The following is a 26,441-nucleotide window of genomic DNA, read 5'->3' as shown; positions in this document are numbered from 1 at the left end:
TTTGTTCGTGAGAGAGATGTATGAAGCTGTGTATGTTTGTTGATATTGTTTGTGTGTGTGTGTGTGTGTGTGTGTGTGTGTGTGTGTGTGTGTGTGTGTGTGTGTGTGTGTGTGTGTGTGTGTGTGTTCCATGGGAAAATATTACAGCAGTTTTCCTTTATACAACCCATGGTCACCATGATTATATTTTTGTTGGTTTGTTTGTGGTTAAACACCTTGCCAGCTTCTGCAGCTATTTTCATTTTCATGGCATTAAATGTGGAAAATATTTACATAAATATTATTTGAAAACATTTTGGGGTGAGTAAATAATTTAAAACAATTATAATTAAAAATAAATAAATAAATGAATGAAATAAATAAAGTATAAATAAATTATGTGTAGATTGAAGACATGACAAATAATTAAAGTGAAATCCATTATATAAGACATCATTAAATAGGATTCATTTCATTTGGTGTCTGTTTGTTTACCTGAATGCAATTACACTACCAGGTGTGAGCTTTTCAAACACAATCTCCTCAACAAACTCACTGCGGCCCTTTGTGGTGGCATCTCCCTGTTTTATGATTTCACTGTCCTCTAACTGAAAACAAAAACACATGTTTTATTCAGGCTTACATCAGAAGGGACAAGCTCTGCAGTCAAGTTCAGTAAAGTAACTATACACTAAGACAATACCAAACGTCCAGTAAAAAGAGCATACCAAAACAAAGAGCATTTCAGACAAATACCCAGAATACCCACAGAACAGGTTCTCTGTCTGTTAGTCTGTTCTCTGTCCGATGACAGCCATACAGATATAAATGTGATCCTGGCAGCCCTCCCCTTCATGTCACAGTGCAGCTGCCACTGACGCTAGTGTCATGTTACCTGGATGTGTTCGCGGATCTCGACCATGTAGTTCGGCATGCCGTTGATAAACCTCTCATCTTTCACATATGACTCAGCGTTTCTCTCCACTGTACGTGCTTCTAAAATCACCTCCTCGATTTTACCTGTGCAATGAGATGGCAGATAAGAAAAAGCATGTCTAGCTGGTTTATAATTTATAAGTACTACTGATTCACAAGGAATTCAGTGAAAATGAAATGTCAAATTACATCATGTGCAACACATAAAATAAGACAGATGAGTTTGATTCCAACAACATAACTGGAAAGCAAAGGGCATTCAGGGATAAAAGTGTTTGCATTTGTACCTGGGATGTACATGGGGTCCAGATGCTCTCTGTATTGGTGTGTTTTGGGGTTTTTAAAGGCTGTACGAGACACAGTCACAACAGACTGATGTGTGCTGGGACAATGCCTGGTCACAGCCACGGTGTCTGCATCCAGCTGATCTACATAAACCTGTTACATGCATGGTGAACATAATATAAAGACACAGAGTTATGTGCACTGATGGTGGTGTAGTTAAGTGGTGAGCGGTGTAGGTTACAGGTTTAAACCTTACAATGGGTCCTACCACACAAGGAAACATTTTACAGCTCAAATAACACCTACTGGAATATGGAAAGAGATAATTTACAGAGGTTTGAAAATGTATTTGAATGGTGAAAGGTGTGAATGTCTTTGGATTATTAAAAAGTTGTTTTATGTTAAACACTAGATATGCTGTTCAAAACGAACCCAAAAATATCTGAATACTTTATCGTTGTCAAATGTTAGTAGAAATGCAAAAAGAGTTTATAAAAGTAGGAAAAAGTAATTTGTTTGATAGTTTATCACTGCATAATTCATGCATTCATATACATTGTTTCATTTATTTATTCATACATTTTTGGTTAAAATGATTAAACAAAGTTTATACACAAATAGTGTATTATCTTAAAAATAAAAAATAAAAGAGAATGAATAAAGTAAAATTTGTAGAGATTAATTAGAGATATAATAAAGAGATACAAAAAGTTTAAGTGTCTTAAAAGTTTAACAAAAAGTTTAACTGTTTAAAAGTTCGAATACTTTCTGGGCCACATTAAGTGATTTAAATAAACCTGTTTCACATTTCTTATTTTAAAAAAGACTTTCCATTCTAAGTTCATCTCTGTGTAAAAAACTTTGATAGGAGGGACAAGTTGAAAATATTTACAACAGCAAGTCTCAGATGTTAAGTTTGAACCTGAAACATTTCTTCAATCTGAATTTAGTCCAAGGGAATAAAAGTGACAGATGAGTTTAATCAGTAGTTAATAAAGAACTTTATTACGAGTATCAAAGTCTCCTTCTGATGGCAGTTGTGACTCACAATAATTTTTTTTAATATCTGTTATGAGTAAACATGATCCTGACCTGGGTGAAGCCCTTCTCTGCCAGCTCTTGGTGGAGTTTGTTGAGGGCAAGTTTTCCTGACATTATACCAGTTTGGAGGTTCACCTCACCAACAGAAGAGGGCAGTGCATCAGGATTCCACTTGGGGTACAGACGCTCTTCCTTTACTACTGAAATCTGAGTAAAAAAAAAAAAAAAGTTTGGTTAGCTTTAGTAGTCAGCTAATGTACCAACACCATTATGTGGGCAAAAAGCATTTTTGCAGACACATTTGCAACATATTTGCCTGTTTGCTGCAAGAGTGATCAATCACAAAGCATTTATGGCTCAGATGACTGGCTAAAAATAATTTTCAAAAACTGTCTGTGAAGCAAATATGGCAGCATTTACAGTGGAGGTACTCCCATTGAGATGAATTGGAATATCTTTATCCAGGTATATTAGAACCCCTGGCCCTGGGAAACATTTTGTCTTGAAAAGAAGGAAAAAATAATAACAGAAAGGCTTTTGTTTATGTATGAATACTTAGCCAGGTACAAAGGACTCTGGCTGAGTGAGAAGAACGGAAATTATTTGTAGAGGGAGTTTTATAATCAAGGTGCTGACCGAACAAAGGATTCTTGTTACATAATTGGCAACGACATAATTATTTTTACATAAAATACATGGACGGTAAATGAAATATGATATTTATGTAACAAAACAAAATTGACTGCCATTCAAAAGTTTGGGGCTCTTACAGTACAGTATGCTCACCAAGGCTGCTATCAAAAATACAGTAAAAACAGAAGCATTGTGAAATATTATTGAAGTTAAAATAAAACGTTTTCTATTTAAAAAAAAAAAACATTTTAAAATGCAATATATTCCTGTGATGGCACAGCTGAATTTTCAGCATAATTACTCCAGTCTTCAGTGTAACATGATCCTTCAGAAATCTTTCTGCTGATTTAGTGATCAAGAAACATTTCTTATTATTATCAGTGTAATAAGCTGTCCTGCCTATTATTTTATGGAAATCTGCCGCAGCAGCAGCGTAGCAGATCTGTTCCGCCAAGACCAAATACATTAACATTATCATGTATATAACCATGTCAATCCCTCAGAGAGTTGTCATGACAGAAGTACACACACACACACACACACACACACACACATATATATAATTACCTGGTGAGGTACGAGTTCATCATATCCTCTAGTGCTGCCTGAGGCACAGCAGGCCATAGAGACGATAGCAGTGCTGGGTAAAGCATCAAACACCGAACGAACCTACAAGAAAAACAGTTTTTAATTTCAGAAATTAATATTGCGTATATATCGTATAAAATAAAACCAGCAGTAATTACCTCAAAACATAAAACACAAAATAAAAACACTTGACATATTTTTAAGTCTGAAATAATGTAGGATGTGTTGGCTCCATTCATATTTATTTGCTCTTTGCCATTAATTACTGTTACTGACCTGAATAGGACATTTGTTGTCGTGCGTAACATCCAAAAACATGGCGTGAGCGATTGACGGCACTAAAGGCCTGAGGTTTGGTTGTACAAATGAACCTACAGGCTCCCCTCCGAAATGATATACCAGTCGGCCTTCCTCATGACTGTCCCCGGCACTCATGGCCTCTGATGAAGACAGAACAGATCTTCTCATAAAAAGGCCAAAGTTTATGACAGGGTTGATGTTGCAGTATAATTTGTTGTTTTGGGGGGGTTAACTATGGGCACTTTTCATACTCTCACTAGTATATTTAATTTGTGTAATAATAACTATATATGTACTGTACATACATCACAGGAGAATTACGTCATTTTTCTCTGGAAGTCATAAACATGAGCACAACAGCGCGATTGCTCATAATTATCCAAATAAAATTTTCACACTTTTAGAATAATTTGACAAAAAATACAGATTTATTGGAAATAATGCACAATAAAAAGTACATCAATTTATAATGGTTGGATATGATGTAAATGTCACCACAACTTTGGACACCAACATTTGTTTAAATAATGATATGAAATAGTTTCACTGTAAATATTGAAATGGTTTTTATTTACATTTTGCGGAGATTATAATAGCTTTAAAAACTTTATTTTAATGATATATGACTATTCCTGGGTCAAGGGTAAAACAATGAAACATATTAGGTACGAGAAAAAACAAGCAAAAATAAATGACAGGTTTAATTTGGCCTTCATATAACAAAAGTAGATCAGTTTTTAAAAAATGTTTTCAAAATATGTTTATGTTTATGTGGCATAAAAGTGCGAGTAGATGAAAAATCCATACCTACCTAACACCTCAAATTTAAGAATATTCTCTGTGAAACACAACTCATATTCTATCAACAGCAGCTGTAGTGTTTTTAGCTCATTTTGAGGAATGAGTCAAAATAATTTAGTGTCATAATCAACAGCATGCTACATCTGCTGTATTTGCATTTCACACATCTTGTCCTTAATTCTGTGCGTCACTGCAACTGCATTTCTTACCTCGGATAAGGGAGGTAATGCCAAGCCTAGTCATAAAGATATTGTCTAGCTCCTCGCTGCCAGTGAAGACCTCAGCCACCACATACAGATCAGGCCTGTGCTGACGAGCAACAGACAACATATACTGCAGCCCACCCAGCACACAGCAACATGGTTAGACAGATAGAACGACAGATAGGACGACAGAACGACAGACAGATTGATAGATAGATAGAATGGAAGCAAATTAAGCAAGGCAGACAGATGAAGGTGTGAATTGTATGACAAAGAAAAAGCACATGCTCAGGTTACATAATCAGTCATTATTGCATTAGGATATAAAGCAGGTTTATTAGTAATGAAATGTGTTATTAATGACATATTTTTCGTGTACACGTGAAATGCATCAGGTCAAAGTAGATGATGCAGAGCAAGAGTTAATGTTGCCAAAAAAAGATATGAATGTTGAGTAAACAAAAGTAGCTCCTCGCTGCCAGTGAAGACCTCAGCCACCACATACAGATCAGGCCTGTGCTGACGAGCAACAGACAACATATACTGCAGCCCACCCAGCACACAGCAACATGGTTAGACAGATAGAACGACAGATAGGACGACAGAACGACAGACAGATTGATAGATAGATAGAATGGAAGCAAATTAAGCAAGGCAGACAGATGAAGGTGTGAATTGTATGACAAAGAAAAAGCACATGCTCAGGTTACATAATCAGTCATTATTGCATTAGGATATAAAGCAGGTTTATTAGTAATGAAATGTGTTATTCATGACATATTTTTCGTGTACACGTGAAATGCATCAGGTCAAAGTAGATGATGCAGAGCAAGAGTTAATGTTGCCAAAAAAAGATATGAATGTTGAGTAAACAAAAAAGAGGAAGAAAAAAAAACACAAAAAGCAAATTTAGCATCAAGGGCAAACGTGTCTCTTGCAGTCTGCAGTACCTCTGACGAGACTGGTTATTCCCAGTCGATTAACAAACAAATTGTCAAGCTGTTCACTTCCTGTAAAGAGTTCGGCTGTCACATAAAGATTGGGTCTGACCACTCTGGCTGCAGCTAACATGGCCTATGGATACAACATACAAGATATCACGTCCAACCTCAGAAGGAATGACACTACATATTTTGATGAAAATGATCACTTTATGAGTTCCTGCCTGTAGCACATGATGTCATTTTTATAAATATATCATGAAATGTGCATGCAGATCAAAAATAAAGTGGAAATCTGAGCATGTACCTCAGCCACATGAAGGGGTGTGGAGTGGCAGTTATCCAGACGTACACCGGAGAAATGTTTGGCTGTGATCTCCGTGTACTTCTTCATATGAGCCCATAAGTACGGACAGTCTTCTGGATTGACGCCATAGCGAAGCTTCACGCTGTCACCCCAGCAAACAAGCTCTCTTCTAAGGTAAACATTAGATCCTAAAAGACATAAATAGATGATGAATTAGATAAATTAATTACTAAGCTCTTTAACCAGCTAGACAGTCTTAGACACTTTCTAGACCAGCATGCTGGTATTTTCATTACTGTTCAGCAGAAACCAAAATAGACACGTATTTTGACTCACCTGGCTCTGCAAAGTTTTTGAGCGGGTCATCTCCCATGACCCATCCGTTATGGGCGAGCAGATGACAAGCATCATTTGGATTCTGTATCAGCTGGTTTTCCTGCTCCATGGCCATGTCCTCAAATGGGAAGGTAAAATATCTGAATCATTAAAACAAGGCTGAACTGTAAATCTGCCATTCTCGTCAGCGTACTTACAATAACATGCCAAGTTTGTAAAATACCAGATGTCTACAATGACCACTTCTGAGGAAACATTAGTAATTTAGATTTATTTGCGGAATAAAAAAAGTTTTGTTTGAGGTAATTAAAGGTAGTTCACTCAAAAATTTAAAAATAATTACCCTGAAATTTACTCAAGCCATCCAAGATGTAGATAAGTTTGTTTCTCCATCGGAACAGATTTTGGGAGATTTTAGTATTAAATCACTTGCTCATCAATGGATCCTCTGAAGTGAATGGGTGCCGTCAGAATGATAAAAACATCACAATAATCCACATGACTCCAGTCCATCAATTAACGTCTTGTGAAAAATGTGTATATTAATGAAATTCAACATTAAAGAATTTAACTTTAAACCGTCACTTCTAATCAAAATATGTCCATAATCCATAATAACAATTCCTCCAGTAAAAACATGCAACCCCTATTGTCCTCTGCCATCATAACCCACCAGAACAGTTTTCACTTGTAAATAGTGCTTAATCTGTGCAGATTTAGACTACATGTCTTTTTCGACGGAAAAAGCGATGTTATGGATAGAGGACTCATAATTTAGCAACGGAAGTGACGTTTTGAAGTTAAAATTGTCATTACTTGATGCTTTTCTCAGTTTGAACACCCATTCTGATGGCACCCATTCACTGCAGAGGATCCATTGCAGGTGTTAAAGCAAAAAAAAGCCTGAGCCTGAACTTTTCTGGATCCTCTGAAGTGAATGGGTGCCGTCAGAATGATAAAAACATCACAATAATCCACATGACTCCAGTCCATCAATTAACGTCTTGTGAAAAATGTGTATATTAATGAAATTCAACATTAAAGAATTTAACTTTAAACCGTCACTTCTAATCAAAATATGTCCATAATCCATAATAACAATTCCTCCAGTAAAAACATGCAACCCCTATTGTCCTCTGCCATCATAACCCACCAGAACAGTTTTCACTTGTAAATAGTGCTTAATCTGTGCAGATTTAGACTACATGTCTTTTTCGACGGAAAAAGCGATGTTATGGATAGAGGACTCATAATTTAGCAACGGAAGTGACGGTTTGAAGTTAAAATTGTTTGAACAGTTTGAACACCCATTCTGATGGCACCCATTCACTGCAGAGGATCCATTGCAGGGGTTAAAGCAAAAAAAAGCCTGAGCCTGAACTTTTTTCTGGGGGCGGGGCAGAACATGCAAAGCATGCAACGACTGTGGCAACTTTAACATTTGAAAGGATACTATGGCAAAGTTATTGCTTTTCTTATTCAAACTGTTTTTTTTTTTCATGAATATATGGTTGACCTGAAGAATAAAAGCTATGTCATACACTTGGAAAATTATGAGCTTTATCACCACTTATCGACACTAGGGGTGTGACATAATATTTACCTAGTCACCAAAGGGTTTGTTCGGGTGACAGGTCCAAGCTGAGGGCCGTGGGCAACGAGCCTTTCATAAAAAAACGTTCCCACTATGCAGTTTATAGCCTTGAAGAAAGAAATTATATAAAGTAATCAGATTGACATCAAAGCTAAACAGACAGATCATCTGTGAATCATGCACACAGAAACCAACCTTCTCATGATGACTATGCATTTCCTTATAGCATTCCACATTTAGTTCCTCTAGACTCTTCTTAAACCAATCACAGCACTCTTGAATGGATTTGGGACCGTTACTGTTGTTTTGATAGGCACATCAGCGGAAAGTAAAGTGCAGCACACCGACATAATAATAAGAAAAACAGACATAAAATCTAGATTTAATGTAGAAATGGATGAAAATTAATTAAGGAAATAAAAGTAATATAATATAATATAACATTACAAACTTTGGTCAAATGTTTCTGTACGATTATTTGACAATGAAAACTGGAGTAATGGCTGCTAAAAAAGTCAGCTTTGCCATTATAGGAATACATCACATAGTAAAATATATTATAATAGAAAATTGTTCTTTTACATTTTAATATTTTTTAAATATTACTGTATTTTCGATCAAATAATTGTAATTTTTTCTAAATTCAATAACAATAGACTTACAAAACATTTTTCATTTTTGTAAAAAATACTTTGACCTATTCTACTTTGACAAATACATATAATTTTATGTAGGGCCTGCTATGTTGATATTATATGACCATCTGAATATTATCCCTTTACTGTGATTATACTTGTTGTGATTATACTTATCTGACCCTGACCTTTTCATGTGAGCTAATTAATAACTAAACAGATATTTGGTCACAGAAAACAAATACTCTATCCAAAAAAACATTAATCATTAAACAGATCTTGAACATGAAGTGAACTCACGTGTGTCTTCCAAATATCTCCAGGGCCAGTTGCATGTCTACAGTGTTGCTGAGGCGTCTGTACTGTGAATCCTGGATGACTTTCAATTTTGGCTTTCCCTCTAGCTCAGGCCTGGCAGGTCTGTTACCTACAGATGGCAAATACACCCAACTTAGCTCAGACCCTACACAATACAAGTGAAAGAGCATCCACGAACATGCTAACAGACACTCACCAGCCTGAAGAACCTTCCTAAACTGCTCCACAGCTTTCTCAACGTTCACCTGTAGAAACTCCCATAGTTTCAATTGGGAGAAAACCTCCGTCCACAGAAGCCCTCTAAGGATCTGAAACATCAAGCCAATTTATTGGTCACCACAAACATTAAAGTATTTTTGGAATATGAAAAACCTGTGACACCCTCAAAACTCACAGTAATGCATTTGTCATTCTCAATAAAAGGTGGAAGGCCGCTGTCGCTGTATTTTCCATCTGCTATGGCACAGCTGAAATGCCACAGGGCTCTGTCCAGCAGCCAGGCTGGCTTCAGATAAGGAGAGTTTACCAGGTTATAACCACACTCTGGATGGTGTCTGATCCACTTACTATTGGCAGCTAACCAAAGGAACAATCATAGAATCATAGTCTATACAGACTGTAGTACAGACATTATTTCATCATCACTATGACCATTTGTCCATTTTATTTCAGCCAAAAGGAGTGCTTTGTTTTCAAAACCCAAGCATATGGAAGTGCAATCTTGTGTACCTGTTAGAATGGGATTATATTACATACACTAAATCAACAGTGTGCGCATATTTAAGGAAATGAAAAGGTAATGTGTAAACATACTTAACTGACTGGAAATTAATTGTATGCAAGTGTCTGATAAGGACTGGTAAGTTTGCATAAAATATCCCAGTAATGGCTCATTAAATGTGATAAACTTCAGTATAGGGTTTAAAGAACTGCTCTGATTCCACATTAACAGTATCATGGCCGTTCTGCTCCACAAACGATGACAGCTGTGTTTAAAATATTAAAGAGCACTTCCTGTGGCAACTTGCCAAAGACATCAGAAGCACTTCTGAGACCACAAGTATTGATAGTAATAAAATACATAATTTTTTACATCTTGCAGCCAGTGATTACAAAAATCAGTATTTTGTTTTGGGATAAAACTCCATGGATGCATGGAATTATTTGGTATTGCATATTTATAAGCATACAACATATGTAAATAGCCTTCCCTTTTCCAGGAAGATAAAAGGTGGAAACTTCAGTAAGTTCCTTTAAAGTTTCATTAGATTCTGTTGTGAGAATAAGAATAAAAACAAAAAGAATACTGACCACCACACATTTAAACTGTAAGAAACAATAAAAAATGGCTCATATTTACACTCATTTATATTTTGGAGGGGATACTGCCATTTTTTCTATACTAAACAATATGATTGAAAAATCTGATTAAGAAAAAATAAGTCAGACAGGAAGATTGCTAAATTTGATATTAATAAGCTTGCAATGATGTCAGTAGGAAGCCATCAAGTTGTGTGACTTTACCATGCTGGGAGACTCAAATTGTAATTTTTTTTTTGTTCATAATATATTTCAGAGTGTGAGCTGCAGGTTTATGTAATATTAACTCATATTTTTTAAAGGTTGGTATCATTAAATTAATTTACACAACTGCTGCAATTTCATTTCTGATTAAATCTCAAGGGGTTAACTGAGGTGACTGTCACCTGTAAATGCCAATGTCTCATACTTAAAGCATACTGAAATCTTACCTTAACACCTAAACCGAAAACGAAATAAGTGCTAAAATGCAAACCTTTTGGCACCCTGTTGAACTACTTCTAAACCCTGCTAAACCACTTTCACAGACTAACCAAAACAAAAGCTGATTAGCAGGACACAGTTTTCAGTTTGACACCTTATTAACATATACAGTGATCATGAGGTCAGATTTGTTCCCATAACATACTGTACATGCAGCAGAGGGCAACATGAAACATTAGAATGTCACAAAGAACAAGGCGCCCAACGTTATTCTTCCTGCAGAGCGACTCAAAGGTCAAAAATCTCAACCATTGTGCCACAGATGTGACCAGCTTTCATCTACACTCTGATCGCTGCAATTTATATATAAATAGCCTAACCACTTCAATCTTGGTCTGCTGTGTCATTCCTCAGAGGTGACACTGCCATTCCAATAAGATGAACAGCCGAAGCCAGAGGCTTCCAGACACTGGAAACACGATGTAGTGCTGGAAGTTTCTCCTAGCGTTATTCACTACATGCTGAAGACGAAGCAGAAACATACCTGTGTGGTTGTACACCACATCTGTGATGCAAAGCATATTCCACTCTTTCTTAATTTTTTCCGTCAGGTTGCCCACATCCATCCAGGTGATATTCTTGCCAGGTGGGGAGAAATCAGGGTTCAGCTCCAGCTGATCAGCTATGGAGTAGCATGACCGTGATGCGCCTAGTTTCTGAAGAGGCGTGAAGTGGATCATATTGTAACCTGAACATAAAAAAACATATATAAATATTCCATCTTCATCAAATAAAAGAGTTTTTTCATACATTGCATGTGTAAATTTGGACAAAATAGCTTGTTACTTGGTGTTTGCCTTAGCCAACACCACTAATTATTAAAAAACTGAGTTTGTTTGCAGCTGAAAGGCAAATTAATATCAATTTCATTTTGTCAAATTAGAAGATGCTTGTCCAGACTGCTAAAAAACACAGGCACATATGGCCTGCGTGATAATACTGAATTTACGTGACTCTGAAAATCTGTAATAACCCACAGACAGTCAAAGTGAATGAAGTGCAACCTGGTTTTATGTGGAACATGACTTTGTCTTATATATTACACTCCATAAACCCCAATAGGGAGTAAATTACTATATGTTTTTCATACATGAGTTTCAACACTTAGTGATTCATACCAGTTTCCTTGGCCACTCTGAGTCTGTCTAGCCATTCATCCAGAGGGCCCAAACACTTAGCAAGGTAAGTCTGAACTGTAATGCAATCGAGAGGCAGGATCTTCCTCTCATGGCCAATACGCAACACTGGATCCACAACAATGAAGCCACCTCCGGTTCTTTCCTCATGCCTGCATACACAGTAGGGTAACACCTTTTTTTCTTGGAAGGCAATTAGATGCTGTCCAAATTTCAAGAAATAAAAACAATAATACAATTCACTCACCCACACCCAAAGTAATACTGATAAGAGCCTGCTATCTCCAGGTCCAGTTTACAGTATTTGTCTGAATCATCCTCTCTGCCGCTGGGGTTCACCCACTCCAGCTGACGGAAGCTGGAGCTGACAAACTTCTTGCCCGGTGCTGGGTAGTTGGTGTGGACATGCACACTCTTACCCTGCAGGGTCGGTCCCAGGTGGAACTGAAGCTCAAAACCTGAGTGAATTGAAATGTGAATCACATGAGAAAACAGCAGGGGGTGTTGCAAATCCAATAACCCTGTAAATCTGAAATTTTAGATTAAATAGTGCATTATCAGTCAAGATCATAAATTATTGTGCTCAATAACTTATGCTGCAGTCCTTTTCAGGTACTGTGTAATTCATGTTTCAGAACAAATAATTAAAAACGTGAAAATCTTGAAGATTTATTTGCTTTTATCTATTAATTATCTATTAATTAAATATTTTCTTAATTTCTCCTTTAAAGACATTGGTTATAAAAACCATGATGTTGCTTTTGCATATTTTGTTTTGGGGTAGTTTGAAAAAATGTCTAATGCATGGTATTTTAATGCATATTTAGAGACATACAGAGCAAAATGACAGTGCTAAAATGTGGAAATTGTAGGACATTTATGTTGTTCAACAAAAATCTCTTCAAGTAGACTTACACATTACTCATAAATCTAAGATATTTAATCTATTTTACAAACTCGTAAAAATTCCAGAGGAAACCCATGGTTTAAGTAAGCAGTATGCTGGTATTCTATTTCATATACAGGAACAAACTGACCTTAGCATAATATAGTAAACTGTATTTACATTATCTGCACTCCAAAGCCTATAAGCACCACAGAAAATGGCATAGAACACCAGTGCATTCCTCCACTATATATAGCAGACAGCTTTTTGAATGTGATATTCGGTGCTCATGCACCACGAGTAACACGTAAATCTATCCAAAGCTTCTCCAGGCGTCCAAAGTGTTGAGTTGCAGAGAGTAATAAAGTACGAAAAATAAGAGGGGAAGAATAAATGATGCATTAACACCAGCATTAAAAATGTTACAATAAATATATAAAAGGATAAAATAAACATCATGATAGCATAGATGATGATGGCATAGCATTTGCAATGCACAACTGACTATAAGAAAGGAGCTGTAACAATAAGACCTACCTTGCTCCAGGCGAAACAGAGTGCACTCCAGTCTCTCCATGTCATTCAAGAGAAGCACTCTGGTCTGTTTGCCACGGACCATGTTGGCGGAGCTTTTTTGGGATGCCCTTTAAACACAGGAGAAGTTACCTCTGGATCCCCAAGAGCGCAGGCTGCCATATGATAACAACGAACAACATGTGAACAATCTGCTGCAATTGATACAGGCTAGTGGGCGATTTGCACATTTCACAGATTCACAGTTTCTTAACTAATGTTTGCATAACAATCTGACCTACTGACCTAACCTGACACAACAGCACAGGGATAGATAGATAGATAGATAGACTGCACACAAATTTATAAACATTTAAAAGCTAAATTGTAGGTACTGTTACAACACTTAATTAACATACTGAAGCAACCAAAAAAAAGACTTATCTTGACACCTGAATGCTCTTATTGGGATTTTGTCCAATTGATAGTACTTGACAAGCATTTCATGCATTAGTCTGTAAAGTAACTATTAAAATGATGTGCCATAACTTAAATTAGTTCTTGCAAGTTTAATTACCAGCAACATCCGACAGACTCGCTCACCGAGGTGTCACCCGATGTTGGCCATAGAGCAGACCTTATGCGTCTAATAAGGTTATGCATCTGAGGTGACATGACCTTTCAGTGACCCTAAATATAGCTGGCACCTTTGGAGTAACATCTCACTGGTTACATCAGGAAAAGTCTGAGGAACATTCGCTGACCATGCAGCACAGGTGTGTTATGTAATATATTATTATTATTATTATTGTTATCAGTAATGGATATTTTATAGCGAATTATTTATTATCATATATTATTATTACTAGTGTATTTCAGCAAAATAACACATAAGAGCTAACAACAGCTTGAATACCAACACGACTTGGGTAGTCACGGCCATGCTGATTATTTTGTATTATAGGACGCTTGTTCGTGTGATATTGCTTAAATTATTAGAATTATTATACTGTGGCCTTCAGACAAAACGCTCCTCTGCCTAGCTCCATTCAATTCCGCTCTGCGTCGCGACGCAAGCACAGTACACATATTGGAACGCCCATAGGCCAACCAAATTTGAGGATTAAATCTAATTACAATTATAATTTTTTTTTATTTGTTACAAATACCAAGTAATAAAAAAATCTAATAATGATAATAAATGCCCCTAGACCATTCAAATGTAATATTTAATAATAATCGTTTTAAATATTTGTAATTGTTTGATTTGAATCTGTAATTCTGCTAACTATAAACTTCTAATTCCGATCCTCAAACGCTTTTGGACCAGGGCCGTTTATTATTATTACCTTTTTTTACTCTTGCTTCGTATATATATATACAGTGGGTACGGAAAGTATTCAGACCCCCTTAAATTTTTCACTCTTTGTTATATTGCAGCCATTTGCTAAAATCATTTAAGTTCATTTTTTTTCCTCATTAATGTACACACGATATTTCAGTTTTTCTTTTTTAATAAATCTGCAAAAATGTCAACAATTCTGTGTTTTTCTGTCAATATGGGGTGCTGTGTGTACATTAATGAGGAAAAAAAATTAACTTAAATGATTTTAGCAAATGGTTGCAATATAACAAAGAGTGAAAAATTTAAGGGGGTCTGAATACTTTCCGTACCCACTGTATATGTATGTATATATATATATATGTGTGTGTGTATGTATATGTATGTATGTGTATGTATGTATACATATGCATATGTATATATCTATATATGTATATATATATATATATATATATATATATATGATAATGACAGCTGAATTTCTGAGATGGTCCTTACTGCAGAACACAAGATCCAGGGGGCGTGGTTGGATCCAGATCCAACTCCTCCCACATTAAATAGAACTCAACCTACCCGTCTCCACCCCCTAGATGTGGATCCAACCCCGCCCCCTGGATCTTTGTTCTGCAGTGAGAGGCTACTGGAATTTCCAGTGGAGCTAGATTGTATCCAGTTAGTATCGTTTATCATTTATTTTAGCCCCACCCACACGTCTGTGGGAGAATCTTTGCGCAAGGCATTCAACCAATCACTCGCCGTCCTGCAAAGAGCCCGCCCATATCGTATCGCGTGCCATATGCAACTAAAGTACAACTGTGTGTTTTCGTTTTCTGTAATGGTGCGATGGTCATTTATTTTAAATGAATGGAGGTAAGCATATGTATTATTATTATTATTATTTATTGTGTTTGTCTGTCTGTTTGGCCTGCTTGTTTTTTGTTTTGTTTGTTTTTTTACACATGCGCAGACGTCTTCTCAACTAGGAAGTAGCTGCTGCTACAGTATCAGTGTAAAGGTGAAAGTCGCTGCTAGTTGTGTACAGTTGATGCTTGTTTATATGGAAGAGGTAGTATTTCCCCACTTTGCTTCCATTAACACTTTTATGCTTATCTATCTGTATCAGTTTACTGTATGTCACCAGTCTAACGCACGAGACAGAAACATGACCTTGGCCCATATATCTCACTTTACTAAAGACACCAGTCTACAATATGTCATCAAAACTTCAACTTGAATTTGTGGCTTCTGCATTATTTCTGCATTCATTTTTATATATAGATCAGATCAGTGACTATGAGTGTTGAAACTCTTCAGCGAGTCTTCTAGTACTGTTCTGGAGTCAGTAACAGTTGCAGCCCCCTCCTTATCTTTATTTGCAGGTTTCTCAGAAAAAGATGATTAGGCAACAAGCATTTAAATAAAGTAATACGTAGTTGATTATATGTATTTTCATCAATGAATTATTGACATGAAGTTGATTTCTATATATTCTGCTAACTCAAACAAGAACCATGGTATATTAATGTTTTTTTTGGATATGTAATGTTACTACCATGTTACTACCAATTACCCATGTTACTACCACCTGTTTCAGCAACATATTGATTGCTTTTCAAATGATCAATGGCTTTGCAATAAATATCGATTCATTTCAGGTTCTCATGAAAATGTGGATTGTATTGGTGCTGCTCTCAGTATTTTCAGAGACAGTCATTTGCTACAGTCATGGAAAAGTTGAAGTGGCTTGTGGGGACATGACACCCCAACATGGCCATGATCCCAGCACCAAAAATCCACCATTTAACATCATAGCAGACAAATCCCAACTCAGCCCCGGAGACGAAATCAAAGGTATACTGTAGCAGTATTTTGATACTTGTTATATGTGACCCTGGACCACAAAACCAGTCTTAGGTCACTTGGGTATATTTGTAGCAATAGCCAAAAATACATTGTATGGGTCAAAATTATCCATTTTTATTTATGCCAAAAATCATTCGAATATTAAGTAAAGATCATGTTCCATGAAGATATTTTGTAAATGTCTTACCGTAAATATATCAAAACGTATTTTTTGATTAGTAATATGCATTGCTAAGAACTTCATTTGGACAAATTTAAAGGCGATTTTCTCAATATTTCGATTTTTTTGCACCCTCAGATTCCAGATTTTCAAATAGTTGTATCTCGTCCAAATATTGTTATATCCTAACAAACCTTACATCAATGTAAAGCTAATTTATTTAAGGCTTTTAAAATATTGCAAATGTATATTTAATAATGTATCATATGTTGTACATATTTACAGTGACATTATCAGTGGCGTCTTCAGAGGGCAAACATTACTTCAAAGGATTCCTTATAGAAGCAAGAAATGCTGAGAATCTCAGTGAAAAAGTTGGATCATTTAAGTTAATCAGTCCTGGAATATCTCAGCTTCTTACGTGCGACAGTAAAGAGGTCAATGATTGTAGCATCCTTTTATTGAGAACAAAATATTTACTGCAACACTGAATGAATGACTCACTCATTATAACAGCGAATATACGCATTGAGTATATATTTCTAGTATTTGTTATTGACGCAATTAAATTGAATACGTAAATAAACTAGGAAATTGTATGAACACCCATTTTCATCAGATAAACATCATTTTCAATATTCACAGGGCTCTGCTGTGAGTCACACCGATAAATCCCAGAAGACTGAGGTCCAGGTTATCTGGGTAGCACCATCTGACTCTCCTTCCAGTGTGCAGTTTCTGTAAGTATTCAAATGCTGTTTTACCCACCTTGTTAGTTATGAAACTTGATGTACTTTTTTCTTTGCTTTCAGGGTAACTGTTGCCCAAGGCTATAAAGAATACTGGGTGAAGAGTCCAGGTCCCGTAGTGTCCCAAAATGGTGTCGCTCCTCCACCACAAACTACCTTTGGTGGGTCCATTGGTGCCCAAACCACAACTTCCTCAATACTGTCACGTTCGGTGAGTCAAACAATGCTAAAGTTACACACTGTCATGAGTTTATGACCCTTTCAGCCTCAAAATAATTGGAATATCTAAATAATACTAATAAATAATAATAATATTCTCATCTGCTCTTCAGTTCACCTCTGAGGGCTGTGGAAGCAAGAAGTCCTGTCTGAGAGATCCAGATGGCTGTGACCCACAAAACGACATTGCGTGTCACTTCCTGTCCTTTAGGGCATTGGGAAGTAGTGTGATGTTTGAGCTCAGTGGACCTGCAGTGGGTTACGTGTCCTTTGCCTTATCACAGGACAAATGGATGGTAATATACACAGATGCTTATAATAATTTCGTATTTCACATCTTATTGTGTATAACATATATTACTTTGACCTTTTGTATCATGACAAGCACTATGTTCTGTTATGTATATAATAGAATCAAATTTACTGAAATACAATACAATTTGAAAGAACTTGCACTTGAAGTACTAAAATAACTCAAACTAAACTGAAATAAAAAATAAAAAAAACTTTAGAGACATTTTTTCACGTTTAAACAAAAATAAAAATGACAAAAATTATTGCACAACAAAATATTACTATTATTATTATGCCTTTGAATGACATAATAGTATGTCTTGGCATAAACAATAGCAAATGTGTTGTGCATTTCAGGGGAAAGATGACGTCTACTTGTGTATTAGAGACGCAGACAGAGTTGAAATCAAAGCTGCATATGTTTCTGGACGGATTCACCCAGAATACTCTTCACAGGTATAATTGTATTGATTGGACAGTGAAAATAACAAAGAGTACACAGTGGTTTAAAGTTAAATAATTTTTGATTAATAACAAAATAAATTTACTGCTGCTTCTCACACAAAGCTATGGCTTTAGAACACTTGGAAAATAAGATGTATTGCTTTTCTATCAATTTTTAAGATTAGACTGGTACCCTTTTACTTTTGCACTTTTTTTGTTCAGTTGAAGAAAGAAAGAATGGTTTCGGAACAATCTAAAACAATTAATACAAAAAAGCAAGGCATTATTCAAATAAATTCATTTTGAAGTCTTTGTGCTCATATTAATTTCTAGAACATTCTGAAAGACACAGCATGGAGGTTATCAGATGGAGTGATTCAGTGTAGCTTCCGCAGGGACATAATCCTCCCACCTGAGAATCTGAACAGGTTCAGTCTGGACCAGATGTACTACCTCTTTATGGCTCATGGTCGAGCTGAAGATGGTGAGATATTGCTTTTTTGTTTCTTTGTTGTTGATTGTTTTCATTGGCAATTAGTATCAAAAGACTTGTTTCTCTTTCTCCAGGGCGAACCCATCGACATGACCGCCAGCCTCTGATTTCAACCTATCAGACAGCCATAACGGGACCTCCTGAGGATCTAACTGGTTCTCGATCACCCCTGCTCATGAAATATCATGGTGAGGCCAAATAATAAAACTCTATATACTGAATGTGATTTATAATATGCCATTTAGTGAGCTATACAGTGCATTTGAATGCTGAATTAAATGTATGAAATGATTTTCACCTGGCTTGCAAAAAAAAAAAGGGGGGGGGGTAATCCTCTAAATTCACATTGACATTTATACTGAAGAATTCCGTGGGGTTGGACATTTTTGAGTTATTTTTAACTAAAACTTTTAAGTGTCGTTTATTTGGATCGTTATAAGAATCTATAAGAATCGTTTATTGAAACACGGCTGAAATCAAATTTTGCATAAATATTTGATGAAAAAATGTAATCACTCAAATGAAACTTAGAAAAAAACTTGCATGAAAATTAAAAATGCTGACTTGGCAACTAAATGAAATTAAAATAAGTTTATGTTGAGGAACTTAAATTACTAAACTAAAACTGAAATAAAAATGAACTCTTAATAAAAACAAAAATGACAAAATCACATAACAGAATTACTCAAAATACAGAGTTCTGGCATGAAACTCTAGATGGTGCAGTCCGATAGGTCTAGCTCAACCTGACCTAGCGACATAATTTTTACATGGCAGATGAGTGGTTCTCTCCTGAATCGGTAGCTAATGAGCTTACTGCTCAATATTCAAATACCTGGCTTTTGTTTGCAGCGCACTTCAGAAACCCCCCACCTTCCCCAGCTCCACCTGTATAGATCTGCTACGACGTGATTCATGTATGCTATATGGGGGATATTCATATGTGTTATATGTGCAGCAGCAGTATTTCTTACGTGCTTACAGCAGCATATTGTGGATGTATTGGCAGTAGCAAGTCTTGGTACTTGCTCTGCCGCAGCAGCAGCGCAGCAGATCTATTCCGCCAAGACCAAATACATTAACACTGTCATGTACATTACCATGCCAATCCCTCCGAGAGTTGTCATGACAGAACTAAAATTAAATTAAAAACTGAAAATATAAAAATAAAAGCTAAAACGTTAAGTAATAGTAATAATAATAATTTAATGATAGTAGATCAATAATACTAAAATAACACTGTTTTGAGTGCATGTTACAAAATATTTCCATTTAAAAAATGTTATAAAATAAATGAAAATATAAAAATAAAAGCTAATTGAAAATAGTTTTTTTTGTATTATAATAATATATAAATAATACAAAATTAAAACTGGTTTAGGCTCTTGGCAGGAAACATCATCCTAACAAACACCCAGAACACCCTTTTAATCACATAGTAACACCCCTGTGGCAACATTTACTAAAATCTAAAAGTTTATAGATAGCATTTGGTTTCCGTAGACTGTTCTGAGACTCAGTCTATTCGTAACTATAGGGGCTTTCATGCTGATCGCCTGGACATCGACCGTCAGTGCTGGTGTCATCATGGCACGATACTTCAAACCCGATTGGCCCGAAATGAATATTTTGGGGCAAAAGGTCTGGTTTCAGGTAGGAGCTTGTTTGATACAATGAGGATTTCATTAGTTTTCAAATGTGAATCATCAAGGCTTTTTGTTTCCACAGTTACATCGAATGCTAATGGCCCTCACAGTTCTACTCACCTTGGTCGGCTTTGTTTTGCCTTTTATGTACAGGGGAGGCTGGAGCAAGGTAACACACACACACACATAAATGTCTGCCTGTGAGTAAGACTCATGCTTTAACAGTGTGTCATATTTTCACCCCCTTCATCACACACCTCTGACTGTTCAACAGCACTGCCAATGTGTCAGACCCACATGCTGTCTGCTCAGAATTAAAAAGCGAGTGAATGAATATTCCATGTTCATTAGAAGCGACCCACCGTGTGGCATCTTTTTGGCCTGTTTCTGAAAAACATACCCACTTTTCTTCAGGGATTAATCAAGCACAGTGTTGATTGAGTGTCTTATTAAGTCTGCAAGTGCTGGTTTATTTGAGCCTCAAGCCTACACGTGTATCCATCCGTAAGGCTGAGCATGAGGGACACATTTGTGACTCAACGGGCATCTGTGACATCCCCTCTTGCCAAGTATCTGTCAGAGCTTCTGTGTATGACCAGCAGAGGGCGTCCAGTTCCACGCCAAACCTGACCCCACACAAAACAATACCCATCAACCTTGTACTTTAGCAGCCTTTGAAAAGCTGTTTCCTGTTATTACTCATTGCTTCATGAAGTTTGTTGAATCAAAGTTTGTTGACAATATTAGCTTCATGTTTACAGTGGATTCTAATCTGTATTTTATTATCCACAGCGTGCAGGAATACACCCCTATTTGGGCTGTGTTGTCGTGGCACTCGCTGTCATCCAACCTGTCATTGCACTTTTCAGACCTGCACCAAATGCTTCAAGGTAAATCTTGGTAACAGTAGGGGGGGGGGGAATCCTCTAAATTCACATTGACATTTATACTGAAGAATTCCGTGGGGTTGGACATTTTTGAGTTATTTTTAACTAAAACTTTTAAGTGTCGTTTATTTGGATCGTTATAAGAATCTATAAGAATCGTTTATTGAAACACGGCTGAAATCAAATTTTGCATAAATATTTGATGAAAAAATGTAATCACTCAAATGAAACTTAGAAAAAAACTTGCATGAAAATTAAAAATGCTGACTTGGCAACTAAATGAAATTAAAATAAGTTTATGTTGAGGAACTTAAATTACTAAACTAAAACTGAAATAAAAATGAACTCTTAATAAAAACAAAAATGACAAAATCACATAACAGAATTACTCAAAATACAGAGTTCTGGCATGAAACTCTAGATGGTGCAGTCCGATAGGTCTAGCTCAACCTGACCTGGCGACATAATTTTTACATGGCAGATGAGTGGTTCTCTCCTGAATCGGTAGCTAATGAGCTTACTGCTCAATATTCAAATACCTGGCTTTTGTTTGCAGCGCACTTCAGAAACCCCCCACCTTCCCCAGCTCCACCTGTATAGATCTGCTACGACGTGATTCATGTATGCTATATGGGGGATATTCATATGTGTTATATGTGCAGCAGCAGTATTTCTTACGTGCTTACAGCAGCATATTGTGGATGTATTGGCAGTAGCAAGTCTTGGTACTTGCTCTGCCGCAGCAGCAGCGCAGCAGATCTATTCCGCCAAGACCAAATACATTAACACTGTCATGTACATTACCATGCCAATCCCTCCGAGAGTTGTCATGACAGAACTAAAATTAAATTAAAAACTGAAAATATAAAAATAAAAGCTAAAACGTTAAGTAATAGTAATAATAATAATTTAATGATAGTAGATCAATAATACTAAAATAACACTGTTTTGAGTGCATGTTACAAAATATTTCCATTTAAAAAATGTTATAAAATAAATGAAAATATAAAAATAAAAGCTAATTGAAAATAGTTTTTTTTGTATTATAATAATATATAAATAATACAAAATTAAAACTGGTTTAGGCTCTTGGCAGGAAACATCATCCTAACAAACACCCAGAACACCCTTTTAATCACATAGTAACACCCCTGTGGCAACATTTACTAAAATCTAAAAGTTTATAGATAGCATTTGGTTTCCGTAGACTGTTCTGAGACTCAGTCTATTCGTAACTATAGGGGCTTTCATGCTGATCGCCTGGACATCGACCGTCAGTGCTGGTGTCATCATGGCACGATACTTCAAACCCGATTGGCCCGAAATGAATATTTTGGGGCAAAAGGTCTGGTTTCAGGTAGGAGCTTGTTTGATACAATGAGGATTTCATTAGTTTTCAAATGTGAATCATCAAGGCTTTTTGTTTCCACAGTTACATCGAATGCTAATGGCCCTCACAGTTCTACTCACCTTGGTCGGCTTTGTTTTGCCTTTTATGTACAGGGGAGGCTGGAGCAAGGTAACACACACACACACATAAATGTCTGCCTGTGAGTAAGACTCATGCTTTAACAGTGTGTCATATTTTCACCCCCTTCATCACACACCTCTGACTGTTCAACAGCACTGCCAATGTGTCAGACCCACATGCTGTCTGCTCAGAATTAAAAAGCGAGTGAATGAATATTCCATGTTCATTAGAAGCGACCCACCGTGTGGCATCTTTTTGGCCTGTTTCTGAAAAACATACCCACTTTTCTTCAGGGATTAATCAAGCACAGTGTTGATTGAGTGTCTTATTAAGTCTGCAAGTGCTGGTTTATTTGAGCCTCAAGCCTACACGTGTATCCATCCGTAAGGCTGAGCATGAGGGACACATTTGTGACTCAACAGGGGCATCTGTGACATCCCCTCTTGCCAAGTATCTGTCAGAGCTTCTGTGTATGACCAGCAGAGGGCGTCCAGTTCCACGCCAAACCCGACCCCACACAAAACAATACCCATCAACCTTGTACTTTAGCAGCCTTTGAAAAGCTGTTTCCTGTTATTACTCATTGCTTCATGAAGTTTGTTGAATCAAAGTTTGTTGACAATATTAGCTTCATGTTTACAGTGGATTCTAATCTGTATTTTATTATCCACAGCGTGCAGGAATACACCCCTATTTGGGCTGTGTTGTCGTGGCACTCGCTGTCATCCAACCTGTCATTGCACTTTTCAGACCTGCACCAAATGCTTCAAGGTAAATCTTGGTAACAGTACAGCACAATACAACCAGAAAATAAATGTCCAGAAGGAACTACTAGCATACAATGCAGTATTATTTACTATGTACTGCATATTATTTTCTAATATATTTTTAAATATATTACGTATTAAATATGTTACATTTAAGTGTTTTTGCTATAGTTTAATGCATATTGTCACAATACATTGCTATGTTGCCATATTGTTGTCAAATTGGATAAAATGTCTCAATCTGGTTTAATTGTGTGCTGCACATACACTGGCAAATGTAATGATCGTCTGCATTTTCTATATGTTGTGTGTGACAAATAGTATGAGAATGATGGTATTCTGAACATACACAGAGCACCTAATTTGTTTTATAAGGTTCTGTCTTTTAAACGCCTTTGTGTTTCAAAGAAAATTGATACTTTTTACTGCAAGAACATAAAAAATTCACAGTAAATATATATATATACAGTGGGTACGGAAAGTATTCAGACCCCCTTACATTTTTCACTCTTTGTTATATTGCAGCCATTTGCTAAAATCATTTAAGTAAAAAATAAGGGGGTCTGAATACTTTCCGTACCCACTGTATATACATGTATTCGTATTGAACCGTATGGTATGAGGCTTTCGGTTCGGTATGCATTACAAACCGAACAACTGTCTAGGCAAGGGCTCAGGGAGACCGCTACTTAAAAACCCTAAGAAGGGGAGCAGTCACTGAGTTAGCACATAGATATCCTCATATAGCTATGTACCTAGGAAGGAAATTCAGCCTTGGTGAGCAGAACAGACTGATTTCTGAAACATAAAAAAAAAATCCAAAATTCCTATTGAACACTGAACACACAGTATGCATACTGAAAAAAAATGAGTTGTATGATAGTATGCCATTTGAACATGTACAAATCCTCTAATTTGTTTGTCAGGAGCTATATTATTTTAAAAATGGTCAACACACTATACATACTGCAAAAAATGTGTACAGTATGCAAGTCCAGTATACAGAGCATCTGAATTTGTTGTATGTTGTCTATACTATTTTAGAAACCTGTTGTGTAGATAACTGTTATATTAATATTAATTCATAAGTCATGTTTTTAAATGTCTTTTCTGTATAACCTGCTCACAGGAGATATATCTTCAACTGGATGCATTTTGGAACAGGAACAGCAGCTCAAGTCGTGGCTGGTAAGAAACAATGCTGTGAATAGTCTCGAACGGTTAATTATGTGGCTCAGATCCATATTAACAACAATGCTGACAGAAGAAATCAGCTTTGTAAATTCAATAAAATTGAGTTTTGTCTGAATAAAATAGTGTCGTTTTTTTGGTAGCTGATTGCATATAATATTTTATAGTTTACTCTTATGGAGACTAGTTGTGTTTTTTATGTCGAATGTTATGACTTTTAATATTAGTTCAGGGGGGCCTGAAGTATTAGCAGTATGTGTTATTAACACTGTCATAACCAAGCTGTGTGTTTTCATGATTTAGTTGTCACCATCTTCCTCGGGATCCATCAGCAAGCTCTGTTCCTGCCTGCTCCGTGGTCCACAGGGGTCCTGGCAGCCATTGTGGTGTGGTTTGTGCTGGCTGATTTGGTTCTGGAAGTCCATCGAAGGGGATTTTTACCTATAGGTCAGTAAACTGCCCTCAGACATGTGTGTTCTGAATCCCTTTCAGAGCAGTTATTTTATTGTATGTGTAGTGTTTCTTTGCGCCTATGCAGGAAATAATATGTGCTGGATGAATCCATTAAATTGTAAAAGGTTTTATACTGCAGTAGTAATTGAAATGTTGGGTCTTTCTTTTTGTACTAGAAAAACAAGTTATTTGTGGATGTTTTATTCTTTAATTTAAATGTGCATTCAGTAATCTTATACTTATGCGTGTTTTTCAGGTAAATATTTAAAAAATGTCAAAATCTACACTGAACATATTAATTCTGATGACAAAGAGGAGATTGTGTTTGTTCCTGATGAGAATGAGACTTATAGTGTGGTGAGTTGAGTTTGTGCCTACTTCCTCATAAGAAGCACATGCATTTCATTGATGATATATCCTGATATGTCCATTGTATTTTCTTTTTCTTTTCCCAGGAATCTTGTTTTAAAAACATAGTTCTGACTATTTATCTTTGTGGAAATCTGGGATTTCTAACTGTTCTCCTTTGGACCATCAGTGCAGTATGACACACTCTCAGCAGTCGTTTACACATTTAGTCTTTGGGACTTTCACTAATCATGCTTATTTTAAAACAAGCCAAAGAAATATAGAGTAGGACTGAATTACGACAGGCAACCTGTCAATTTACGTTGATTATTAGAATGAAATTGTCTGATTTGAAATCAAATGTCTTGTCTACTGGGGTATAAATCAATTTAGTATATTTTTAGCACTTATAATTTATTTTTGAAATATATATATGTACAATATTGCTTGCCTATACTTTTTTTTTGTCGTAAAGAACAACTTCTGCTTGTTATTTAAATATCTCTTCCTGATTCGCTTTTTTAAGTCTTTGAATCTAAAGAACATATTTTATGTGTGATGTTTGGGGACCGCATTCAGTTAACAATGTTTACAGATCAAGTAATTATTCTGGTCTTGATGCTGTGTATGTTTTTTTTCTAAATATGAAGTAATCATGTTTTAACCACCTTATTCTTGATTCTAGTGCCTAATATTGATTTGTGGGTTTAAAGACTGTTACTGTTGCCTGAAATGTAAATATTATTAACAATGTGTCCATTTTGTACAAAGACTGAATGTAGTTTGGATGAAGTGGACCATTTTTTTTTAGGGTTTTGCACAGATGACAATCTGTGACAGATTGATCAGTTTTTTTTAAATAAAACTTTTGAAATTAAA

General features: G+C 36.2%; 2 protein-coding genes across 3 annotated transcripts in view; one reads left to right on the top strand and one right to left on the bottom strand.

Annotated features, from left to right (window-relative positions):
• Nucleotides 1-13,864, bottom strand: part of aglb (amylo-alpha-1, 6-glucosidase, 4-alpha-glucanotransferase b) — a 25,548-nt gene extending 11,684 nt beyond the window's left edge. Inside the window, exons 1-19 of the mRNA XM_016229775.1 lie at nucleotides 13,813-13,864; nucleotides 13,260-13,411; nucleotides 12,084-12,294; nucleotides 11,819-11,988; nucleotides 11,185-11,388; nucleotides 9,292-9,473; nucleotides 9,094-9,205; nucleotides 8,880-9,006; nucleotides 8,140-8,242; nucleotides 7,954-8,051; nucleotides 6,351-6,490; nucleotides 6,015-6,202; nucleotides 4,773-4,896; nucleotides 3,739-3,902; nucleotides 3,442-3,543; nucleotides 2,293-2,448; nucleotides 1,203-1,353; nucleotides 875-999; nucleotides 475-587 (exon numbers count right to left, since the gene is read on the bottom strand). Coding sequence (XP_016085261.1) covers nucleotides 475-587; nucleotides 875-999; nucleotides 1,203-1,353; nucleotides 2,293-2,448; nucleotides 3,442-3,543; nucleotides 3,739-3,902; nucleotides 4,773-4,896; nucleotides 6,015-6,202; nucleotides 6,351-6,490; nucleotides 7,954-8,051; nucleotides 8,140-8,242; nucleotides 8,880-9,006; nucleotides 9,094-9,205; nucleotides 9,292-9,473; nucleotides 11,185-11,388; nucleotides 11,819-11,988; nucleotides 12,084-12,294; nucleotides 13,260-13,341 — 2,552 coding nt within the window. The 5' untranslated portion in view covers nucleotides 13,342-13,411; nucleotides 13,813-13,864. The remainder of the gene's footprint in view (nucleotides 1-474; nucleotides 588-874; nucleotides 1,000-1,202; nucleotides 1,354-2,292; nucleotides 2,449-3,441; nucleotides 3,544-3,738; nucleotides 3,903-4,772; nucleotides 4,897-6,014; nucleotides 6,203-6,350; nucleotides 6,491-7,953; nucleotides 8,052-8,139; nucleotides 8,243-8,879; nucleotides 9,007-9,093; nucleotides 9,206-9,291; nucleotides 9,474-11,184; nucleotides 11,389-11,818; nucleotides 11,989-12,083; nucleotides 12,295-13,259; nucleotides 13,412-13,812) is intronic.
• A 1,481-nt stretch (nucleotides 13,865-15,345) lies between these two features.
• On the top strand, nucleotides 15,346-26,112 carry LOC107548905 (putative ferric-chelate reductase 1). Of its 2 annotated transcripts, none has more exons than XM_016229771.1 (16): nucleotides 15,346-15,447; nucleotides 16,273-16,428; nucleotides 16,886-17,037; nucleotides 17,246-17,340; nucleotides 17,413-17,560; nucleotides 17,682-17,864; nucleotides 18,220-18,318; nucleotides 18,640-18,790; nucleotides 18,874-18,987; nucleotides 20,337-20,452; nucleotides 20,528-20,614; nucleotides 21,238-21,335; nucleotides 24,700-24,758; nucleotides 25,065-25,208; nucleotides 25,471-25,571; nucleotides 25,670-26,112. In XM_016229771.1, exons 1-16 carry the CDS (start codon nucleotides 15,438-15,440, stop codon nucleotides 25,760-25,762), a joined length of 1,806 nt encoding a protein of 601 aa, XP_016085257.1. In that variant the 5' UTR covers nucleotides 15,346-15,437; the 3' UTR covers nucleotides 25,763-26,112. The 2 variants fall into 2 exon arrangements, with proteins under 2 accessions (XP_016085257.1, XP_016085256.1); XM_016229770.1 differs by having other exon boundaries at nucleotides 16,233-16,428.
• The last annotated feature ends 329 nt before the right edge of the window (nucleotides 26,113-26,441 follow it).

The sequence above is a fragment of the Sinocyclocheilus grahami genome, unplaced genomic scaffold, assembly GCF_001515645.1.
Source record: "Sinocyclocheilus grahami isolate Dianchi unplaced genomic scaffold, SAMN03320097.WGS_v1.1 scaffold357.1, whole genome shotgun sequence".
Classification (NCBI taxonomy): Eukaryota; Metazoa; Chordata; class Actinopteri; order Cypriniformes; family Cyprinidae; genus Sinocyclocheilus; species Sinocyclocheilus grahami.
The sequence above is the reverse complement of the archived record's forward strand: the minus strand, read 5'-3'. Positions and strand labels throughout refer to the sequence as shown.

Excerpts from the sequence above, each read along its gene's own strand:
- LOC107548905 (XM_016229770.1), top strand. Across the intron at positions 20,615-21,237 it reads ACAGGGGAGGCTGGAGCAAG|CGTGCAGGAATACACCCCTA; the intron begins GTAACACACACA and ends TATTATCCACAG. Across the intron at positions 24,759-25,064 it reads AGCAGCTCAAGTCGTGGCTG|TTGTCACCATCTTCCTCGGG; the intron begins GTAAGAAACAAT and ends TTCATGATTTAG.